This window comes from Chrysochloris asiatica, unplaced genomic scaffold (genome assembly GCF_000296735.1).
Source record: "Chrysochloris asiatica unplaced genomic scaffold, ChrAsi1.0 scaffold00067, whole genome shotgun sequence".
Classification (NCBI taxonomy): domain Eukaryota; kingdom Metazoa; phylum Chordata; class Mammalia; order Afrosoricida; family Chrysochloridae; genus Chrysochloris; species Chrysochloris asiatica.
The window spans coordinates 10,833,519-10,844,241 of record NW_006408585.1 but is presented as its reverse complement, the minus strand read 5'-3'; the positions used below and the strand labels follow the sequence as shown (position 1 = coordinate 10,844,241).

General features: G+C 37.9%; 1 protein-coding gene across 1 annotated transcript in view; it reads right to left on the bottom strand.

The window, feature by feature from the left end:
• SLC35F4 (solute carrier family 35, member F4) overlaps positions 1 to 10,723 on the bottom strand; it is a 362,691-nt gene that overhangs the window by 12,684 nt on the left and 339,284 nt on the right. The window contains exon 5 of the mRNA XM_006864641.1: positions 157 to 282. Coding sequence (XP_006864703.1) covers positions 157 to 282 — 126 coding nt within the window. The remainder of the gene's footprint in view (positions 1 to 156; positions 283 to 10,723) is intronic.

The following is a 10,723-nucleotide window of genomic DNA, read 5'->3' as shown; positions in this document are numbered from 1 at the left end:
GTATATGTATATGTATAGTTCTTTTCTTGGTATATGTATATGTATAGTTCTTTTCTTGGTATATGTATATGTATAGTTCTTTTCTTTGTGCTTCCTTGCTTTATTAAATCTAATCTACCTATGACATTTGACGACAAAAGAGAGGGCAGAACACACCTTATATAATGCAGATGTAGAGGCTGAGCCCACTGCAAATGCCACTCCTATGATGGAGTCCGCGTGGAAATTATCTGCGTAAGCCATCATGACGATCCCCGTGATCGCCATGATTGCAGCAACTATCTGTCAAAGAGAAGGCAACAAAATAGAAAAAAATAAAATAAAATTGATGCCTCTGTATTCCAGAGCAAGACTTCATAAAAGTTACTAAATACCTCCACATATCATCTAATTGCCTCTTGTATATCAATGTTGAAATATAGGAGAGGTCAATCTTTAAAAATCAGAATGATTGATCGTTCTTTAATGATTGATCATTAAAGATTGACCTCTCCTGTATTTCTCCTAAAAATCAGAATGATCAATCACATCCAGGCACAGAGGATAAAAACTGTTCATGTTCTAATTAAAGGGATGATAATTTTTAGTTTAATTTTAGCTCAGAATTCTAAAGATGAATGTCCATGTTGGTGAAATAATTTTAATAGGAAGTTATGTCTATGCACTGTCGTCTGTATTCCTTTGCTTCCAATTACTCAGGAAACATTTTCATCAGCTTCTTGGATCAAGGCATGCTTTTGAAGATCTCCACATTACCAAGACTTGATTAAAGAGGCAAAATTTAAGCCAAGGGGAAAAAGAAAGCAAATAACCTCTCAGAGTGATTTAAGCAAGAATGAACTGAGACTGCATGGTTACTTTGAATGTCAAATAGAGACCAGTTCTTCCTTTTGTTTACATGCAAATTAATTTTTGTTGTTGTTGTTAACCACAGAAAGATCATTTTATTTAATTATTCTAGAGCATTAATGGCATAAAGAGAAATAATCATAATTCAAATGAAGTCATAATGGTTGACTGTAAATTGGTATAATCCTTGTAATATTCAAAACAGGAGTCTACTCTCTTAGTGAAATGCTATGTTGCATCCTGTTTTTCAATTACCTTGCACTTATCTTACTAGAAAACATTTCAAGGCCATAGTAAACAATAAAATAACAACCATGGAATAGGGAACAAGATGCCATTTTGTTGTGGAATATTCTGTCTTTAAAATCAAGATGGAAATTGATAAGAAAATTAAGTGTGTGTAGCAATTAATGTGGTTAAACTTCAGTTCTGAGTATTCCCAAGTAAGTAAGTTCTTCTGTAGATAGCTTTTCATATCTTTGATTTTTTTTTTTTTTTTTCGGTTTTCCTTTGGAGGGTGGGGAAAAGGGAGCCCTTTTGGACAATATTAGCAAATTATCTATCACAACAAACTGTTGGCTCTGCTGAGGCCAGTGCAAGAAATATGCTCACAATGACACATGAATTTAGCTGCTGCTAAAGCAATTCTTTTGTTAATGACCACCCAAAGCAAGTGCGTTGTTGATTTCAGAGCAGCTCCTTACTAAACATGTCCATTATGAGAAACCGTGGGAGTACTTGGAAACAGACGCCTGGTATGTCAGCAGTGAAAAACTGTCTTCATAAATGTTATCCAGGAGGCTGCTTGATGGGAGGACTTTCTCTTGCTGAGTGAATATCATATTCTCTAAAGTGCCAGGAGTGTGTTCTAGTTTGGCTATGCCTCAAACTATAGAGAATATCATTTAATACACACCCCATGAGCTGTCACGGAAATTTCCCAAACAAGAAGTAATAGACTCATAAATTAACATGGTAAGGAGTTGTCAAGACCTGGAAATTCTGTAAGGGTTATCATTTCCTTTGATTTGGGGATTTATCTTTCAGCCAGGGATTTGCAACAACTCTCTGGGCAATCTGATTTCAGGGAAACGAAAAGGCACATCAGACTCTGAAATTTTCTGATTTGGTTTGTTTTTTAAAAAACTCTTATTTTGCACTAATAGATTTCTTTCTTAAAACTGAATGTGCAGGATTAACAAACTTGAATTAATTGTTTCCTTTTGGTCAGTTAGGTTCTCTTGGTCAAGTAAATAGGTAATTACTTCAAGGCAAGGTTAATAGGACAGTGTTAATCCCAGTGAACTTTAGCATGATGTGTAAAAGTCTTAATTCTTAAAAGTGTTTGATAACATCTATGGAGGTATCTGCGTATAGGGAACTGTGAAAATAAGCAGCCTGTAGAGTGAACATAAAAACACTTTCTGGAAAGGGAGGAACCTGTAATATGATCATCTCTAGGATAGAACCACAATTGGGAGTTCTTCTTTTCTGTGTTAGCCATTAGTAAAAATATACATGCAGAACATGTCTATTACATGTTTACTTAAAACAAAAATTGGATGTGGTCAAAGATTATAGAGATTTAGAGTAATTCAAAATTGTAACCATGGTGAGCCTTCTAAAGATCTCCACTGCATTTTATATTCATGTGCTCGTGAAAATATGAGCCGGGACCACTTAAACTGATGTATCAATTACACCAGTGTCTCTTTCAATTGCTTTCATGGAGAGAAGCGTTTTCACTTCAGGGAAGTAGACTACACTGTTAGTTAGGTTCTTAAAACATAAAAATCTGAATAGTTGAGATGTTAAAAAGATTCTTCTCCATGACGTGAGCAGTAATTTACAGAAACTCACTATACATAATCTATAAATTATTGCTCATGCCATGCAGAAGAATCTTTTTAACATCTCAACTATTCAGATATTTATGCTTTAAGAGCTTAAGTAACAGTGTAGTCTGGTTCCCTGAAGAGAAAACGCTTCTCTCCATGAAAGCAATTGAAAGAGACACTGGTGTAATTGATATGTCAGTTTAAGTGGTCCAGGTTCATATTTTCAGAAGCACATGAATATAAGCTGCATCAGAGATCACCATGGTTATAATTTTGAATTGCTATAAAATTATGCTATAAATTGATATAATCTTTGACCATATCCAATGCCTATCTTGAGAAAACTTATAATAGAAATATTTTATCTCTCTCTTTAGACTAGTAGCTCACTCAGAGAAGGAAGAGCTCCCAACTGTGCTCATATCCTGTGGATGATCATACTACATTTCTGTTCCTTCCTTTTGGTCAGGAAATACTTTGTTTCTTTTATTTTTAATTTTTTTCTGGTCCTATAGACTGTTTTCACAATTCCCTAAACCTAGATACCTCCATAGATATTGAACACTTATAAGAATTGACACTTTTACATATGAATCATCACATAATGTTAAAGTTCATTAGAATTAACACTCTGTTCTATTCAACCCTGCCATGAGGTTATCATGAATGGGAGAAATGATGAAATAAAGGAGCTGAACAGAAGATTTCAAAGGGCAGTTAGAGAAGACAAAATAAAGTATTATAAGGAAATGTGCAAAGACCAGGAGTTAGAGAACCAAAAGGGATTTCTCAAATCTAAAGAACTGAAGAAAAAATTCAAGCCTCAAACTGAAGTATTGAAAAGGATTCTACAGGCAAATACTGAATGACTCAGAAAGCATCAAAAGAAGAGGAAGGAATATACAAAGTCACTATCGACATTCAATGATTTCAGGAGGTAGCCTATACACAAGAATTGATGATATTGAAGGAAGAAGTCCAAGCTTCACTGAAGGCACTGCCAAAAAATTAAGCTCCAGAGACTGACAGAATATCAATAGAAATGTTTCTACAAGTGGATACGGTGCTGGAGGTAGTACTTTCTCATCTATGTCAAGAAATTTGAAAGCTATGGACAATCAACTGGAAGAGACCCATATTTGTGCCCGTTCCAATGAAAGGGGATCCAACAGAATGTAGAAATTATCAAGCAATATCCTTTAACATTACATGCAAGTAAAATTTTACTGAAGACAATTCATAAACAATCCCAGCAGTACACTGACAGGGAACTGCCGGAAATTCAAGCTGGATTCAGAAGAGGATGCAGGGTATCATTGCTGGTGTCAGATGGATCTCGGCTGAAAACAGAGAATTACAGAAAGATGTATACCTGTGTTTTACTGACTGTGTCGATCATAAGAAATTACAGGTAACATTGAGAAAAGGTGGCAATTCCAGAGCACTTACTTATTTTCATGCAGTCTTAAATGCCTCCATAAATCTAACTGCCCTGGCACATCAATGTTTAAATGTAGGAAACGTCAATATTTAAAAATCAGTATGATCAAGGAGCTCTGGTAGCGTAGTGGTTACGAATCGGGCTGCGAACCTTAAGGTCAGCGGTTCGAAACTACCAGGTGCTCCGCGGGAGAAAGATGAGGCTTTCTACTCCCGTAAAGATTTACACCCTCGGAAACCCTATACAGGGTCGCTATGGGTCGGAACCGACTCGATGGCACATAACAACAACAACAACAATGATCACATCCAAGCTTCATAGGACAGTACCCAGGACTGTATAGTATAGTACCATGTACCATGAGAATACCATGTACCTGTCCAAAGTCATGGTATTCTCAATAGCTTCATATGGATGTGAAAGCTGGGCAATGAATAAGGAAGATCAAAGAAGAACTGATGAATTTAAATTATGGTGTTGGTTAAGAATATTGACTATGCAAGGGACTGACAGAAGACGGAACAAATCTATCTTGGAAGAAATACAGCCTGAATCCTTCTTAAAAGTAAAGGAAGCAAGACGCCATCTTAGATACTTTGGCAATGTTATCGTAAGGACCAGTACCTGGAGAAGGACACCATGCCTGGTAAATAGAATGTTAGTGAAAAAGAGGAAGGCCCTCAATGAGATGGATTGCAACAATGGCCTCAAACATAGACCTATGATGATGGGGCAGGACCGGCAGCATTTTGTTCTATTGTACACGGGGTTGCTGTGAGTTGGAACTGACTTTGTGGCACCCAATAACAACAATATCACAGTGGTTCCTGATATGGGGGGAGGTATATAAGCTAAATTGTTTGCTATATTTTTATTTAAATTCCACAAATCTTCTAAGGCCATATTTTAATCTTAAGAAAATCTCAATATATTTCTTATTTTAGCAGTTAGAAACAAGGGATCTCAGCTGGCTGGAAGACCTATTTGGAGTGGTCATTTAGATGACCCTTGCGACTCTGTTTAGTTTAATTATAGATAGTAAATATTCTTGAAATTTTCATAGAACAAACAAGCCAAGAACATATCTAAGTAACAAACATTTTCAGATCAATCATGTCAAAGAAGGATTAATAGTCTGTTTTCCTTCTCAATAGAAAAATATGAAATACTATACAGAATTTAGGGCTCTTAAAATACATCTTCTTGAAGTCAGTGCTTTAAATATCATGTCAAAAATGATTGCATACCCAGCCACAGAATGACAACCACAAAAATGCTTCTGGGACATATCATATGAGGGGCTTTGCTGCTAAAATGTATCCTCTAGTGGTTTCACCTATTTGGCTTTGGAAAAAACATTGCTCTTAAAAACTTACTCCTCTTCCATTCTCTAAGCTAACCCAAGGCATCTAAATAGGATGGGAAACCCATCAACCGAAATTAGTCTGGGTGAGGGTTTTAGTATTTATAGTGACTGTAATGCTTATTTTAAACCTCTTAATCTCTCATCATGATGTGCCCTTACAGGATGACTACCTTGGGGAATGGGATTCCTCTAGCTCATTATCCCAGCATGCCAGTTCAGCAGCATCACCTTCTGAGTCAACTATCTTCCTCTGCAACATCTTTCAAGAATAATCAGAGGGGACCATGAAGTCATTTGTGTCTGTTCCTAAAGCCCAAACAAAAGACTTTAAAGGTAGACACTTTGTGAGTTCACTATGTTAAATGCCACCTGTGACCCTGTAGAAAGCCAGGTTTCTTGTACCTCTCAAATACAGAAAAAGGCTTGAGAACATCTGGCTTCTAGATTGTTTTCATTTGTTGTATCTTCATTTTTTATCTTTGAACAGCTCAGGCCCGCAAAAGCCACAAGGTTCTGGGCCTTCTCTGGATCTCCATGAGGCTTTACCAGTCTCATCCCATTCCCGGTTTCCATTCAGAGATGGTGTCCAGAATTATTATTCTCATAAGGATACCAGCTCTTCTAAAGTCCAGGATAATGAGATGACCCTTCAGTTGACAATTCAGATGATAATTCAATTCTCTTGCTACAGTATTTCCTCAAGGATTTTAAAGTTTTAAACAAATTATCATAATCCAAATAACCTTGCTTGGCATTGAGATTAATTATATTTCCTGGAGCTGAGTAGCCTATGAAGAGCTTCATTAGCTTTCAGTGGTTCCTTGGACCCCAAGGCCTGCACAGCCCCTAAAATCATAGGACCCATAACTCCACTTGGCAGTGTGCATTCAGGTTCAGCACTAAAGGATAGAAGGTCAATTTGGGATATATGTTAATGGCTTGGCCAATGTGAGTGGCCCTAATTTTCATCCTTGTCCTCTTTCTTAGTGTATTTAGGCAGACTGAAAAATTTATTTTCAAGGAACCATCTTTGTACACAATCTGTAGACTTCACATGAATGTCACACTAGTGAAAGAGGTCCTGGATAATGTGCTGGACTGTAAGGTTGGTTGAATTCACAAGGTCAGTGGTTCAAACTCACCAGCCACTCCTAGGAAACTCTATACAGAGTCACTATGATTTGGAACCAACTTGACGGCACTTAACAACAACAACAATGAAAGGGGTGTGGCAGTCTACAGCCAGGCAGATGCCTTGTGTGTGAGGGAGACGAGGGTAGGTTACTATACTAGGGTAGATGTCAAACCCAAGGGGTGTAGATATCTTGATATCTCCCTGCTCCAGCACACATATCTATTTGCAAATGAATAAAATCAATTTGAAAAATGATCTCAAAGGGAAAGCTGGTTGGAAAACAGGGAAAGAACTCCTAGAAGGAAAACTGAAGGGTGTGTGTGTAACATCCAGTAGACCCACTGACTGCACCTTGTTGAAGGGGCTATGGGTTACTTGTAGGCAGAAAATCTGAGAACCATTAGAACCTAGTTTTCTCTTCCCTTGGCTGTGTTCCGAAGTATTCTTGCCAAGAGAAGATAAAAGGGTGATTCGACTACCCATACTTTACACCCTTGCTCAGGAAAAGACTCAATCTATGCTGCACAAGACTGGTGTTGTTAGGTGCCAATCAAGTCAGTTCTGACTCATAGTGACACTATGCACAGATGAATGAAACACTACCTCATCCTTTACCATCCCCACAATTGTTATGCTTGAGCTCATTGTTGAAGACTTTAGGGGTCTTCCTCTTTTTTGCTGGCCCTCTACTTTACCAAGCATGAGGTCCTTCTCCAGGGACTGCTTCCTCTTGATAACATGTCAGAAGTATGAGAGACAAAGTCTCACCATCCTGGCTTCTAAGGAACACTCTGGCTGTACTTCTTCCAACACACATTTGTTAGTTCTTCTGGTAGTCCATGGAGCTTCTATTATTCTTGACCAACAACATAAATCAAATGTATTGATTCTTCTACAGTCTTCCTTATTCATTTTCCAACTTTCACATAAATACGAGGCAATTGAAAATATCATGGCTTGGGTCAGGTACACCTTAGTCCTCAAAGTGGCATATTTGCTCTTTAACATTTTAAAGAGGTCTTTTGCAGCAGATTTATCTAATGCAACATGTCATTTGATTTGATTGCTGCTTCCATGAGTGTTGATTGTGCATCCAAGCAAAATGAAGTCTTTGGCAATTTGAATCTTTTCTTGGTTTATCAGTGTTATTGGTTCAGTTGTAAAGATTTTTGCTTTCGTTACAATGAGATGCAATCCAAACTGAAGGCTGTAGTCTTTGATCTTCATCAGTAAGTATACAAAGTCCCCTTTGCTTTCAGCCAGCATGGTTGTATCATCTGCATATCATAGGTTGTTAATGAGTCTTTCTCCTATCCTGATGCCACATTTTTCTTCATATAATCCATCTTCTTGGATTATTTGCTCAGCATACAGATTGAATAAGTATGGTGAAAGAATACAACTCTGGTGCACACTTTTCCTGATTTTAAGTCATTCAGTATCCCCTTGTTCTGTTCAAACTGCCTCTTGGTCTATGTACAGGTTCCTTATGAGTACAATGATATATTCTGGAATACCCATTCTTCAGAATGCTATCAATAGTTTGTGATCTACACAAATTCCTTTGCACAGTTAATGAAGCACAAGTTAGCATCTTTTTGGTATTCTCTGCTTTCAATCAAGATCCATCTGATGTTAGCAATGATATCCCTTAGTCCAAGTCCTCTTCTCAATCCAGCTTGGATTTTTGGCAGTTCCCTATTAATGTGCTACTGCAAATGTTTTTGAATTAACAACATTTTATTGGCATGTGATATGAATGATATTATTCTATGATTTTTGCATTCTGTTGGGTTAACATGACTAATTACTGTAGAAATGTAAGCCAAAAGCAAGACTGAAATAAAAGGTCATCTGGGGAACCTTAATATGTAATATCAGCACAAATAGTAGCAGCTCAACTCCAGTGTTCTGTCCTATAGAACACTGGAGCCAAGTTTGAACTCACGAAAGTATAGTTTAAGAAATGAAAGATGGAGTTTAACTGACATACTCCAGCAGTTCTTCGTGAAACTAGGAAGTTTGGGTAACTAACCGCACAAAGACTCAAATATAGCTGGAAAAGAGTTGGGTTCCAGGCTGAAGAGGCACAGACTCATTTCCTAAATCTGCTAAGAAATTTGAGGTCTGCTGAACCTTCATTACCCACCAGGTTACCTCCTGTGTACAAGGCAATTTGAAAATGAAAGAAAAATCTTGATTAACAATTTTAAAAGATAAAGGAAGAGACCAGATCTGAAGGAAAGGTTGCTAGCTTTCTAGTCTGACATCTACTTTTCCTTGGAATGAAACAGTCAGCAGAGAGAGAATCCTCTCAGTGCCCCATCTCCATTGGGGTGATTCCTCTGGTTCTCAGGCCTCTGTGAATTCTATTAAACAAGACAGGAACCCAGAGATGCACTGCTTTTCAAAACTGCAAGAACTAAATGATTATTTCCCAACATTTTTCAATAAATTTCTAATCTTTTAAAGAAGTTTATAGATTTCCAAGGTGAAATCATATATTAGAAGCAAATAATTCCTCATGGAAAACCTTATTTGCACATCAAAAGCTTACCAGCAAATGAAAGAAATGACTTCATCATACAAATGGAAACACATAACTGATTACCTTGCCACTTGTAAATCCATCAATATTCCAAGGAAACAAATATTAAGAAGTTATTCATAATGCATAGATTATATGTGAGCATTGTGAATTGATAATTCTGGCCAGCAGAAATTTCAGATAAATCCATGCTACTACTGATGTTTCTGTTGTTGTTAAGTGCTGCCGAGTCGGTTCTGACCTATAGTGACCCTGTGTAGGGTTTTTCCAAGGAGCAGCTGGTGAGCTTGAACCGCCAACCTTGAGGTTCAAACCAATTTTGCAGTCTAGCACATTAACCCACAGCACCACACTAGAACTCCCATGCTACTGATAAGTATAAAAAACGTAAAGTTCTCTCATTCTGTTCATGTTTCATTTTGACATGAAAGACTAATGGTAGAGGTGGTGGTATGCCGTGGAGTCAGTTCTGACTCATAGTGACCCTGCATAAGGTTTCCGAGGCTGTAAATCTTTACAGAAGCCGAAAGCCTCATCTTTCTCCCACGGAACCGCTGGTAGTTTCAAACAGCTGTCCTTGAGGTTAGCAGCCTGACTCGTAACCACTACACTACCAGAGCTCCTTAAAAGACTAATTTGTTGTTGTTGTTATGTGCCATGGAGTTGGTTCCGACTCATAGCGACCCTGTACAGGGTTTCCGAGGGGGTAAATCTTTGCGGGAACAGAAAGCCTCATCTTTCTCCCGCGGAGCAGCTGGTAGTTTCGAACTGCTGACCGTGAGGTTCGCAGCCCGATTTGTAACCACTACGCTACTAGTGAACATCAAGTCTTTCCCCCTTAGATACAATCATTTTTGGGGTCAAGACAATCATAATATACTAACCATTTATTTATAAACGGCTGCATCTTTAGCATGATTCAGAAATAGAAAATTTAATCTATGACTGAAAGCAACCCTCAAATGGTTTGCTTATTTGTGTTTTTAAAAATAGCCCAGTGGGGTAGCGAGAGTGGCTGTGATATTTTATAAATGCTGGCAATAAATAATAGCTCCATTTCAGTTGTCAGGACTCTATTTGCCCTCCTTTAATTTCTCAAATGACCTAATTATACATGTTCTCAATATGTCTTAGGAGGAAACGCATTGCTGACACTGTCCAAAGGGAAACTGCTGAGTATGTTTTGGTGCTTCTCACATTCCGTGGCCTGATTATGGGCACCATTAAAATGACACTTTGACATTCCTAATATTTCACCGTGAGAAGTAAGCACTTCCTGTCATTTAGTAAGAAAGGTATCTGACTTCTCTCGACATGCCTGACAAGAATGCTTACGATTCTTGCCAGCTATGATGTCTTAATTTATGTCTCTGTCTATATTTCTTGGAGTCCTGATGTGGTGCTGTGGGCTAATGTATCACACTGCAAAATCATTTGAACTGCAAGGTCGGTGGTTCAAGCTCACCAGCTGCTCCTTGGAAACCCTATACAGGGTTGCTATGGGTCAGAATCAACTCAACAGCACTTAACAACAACATGTTGTTAT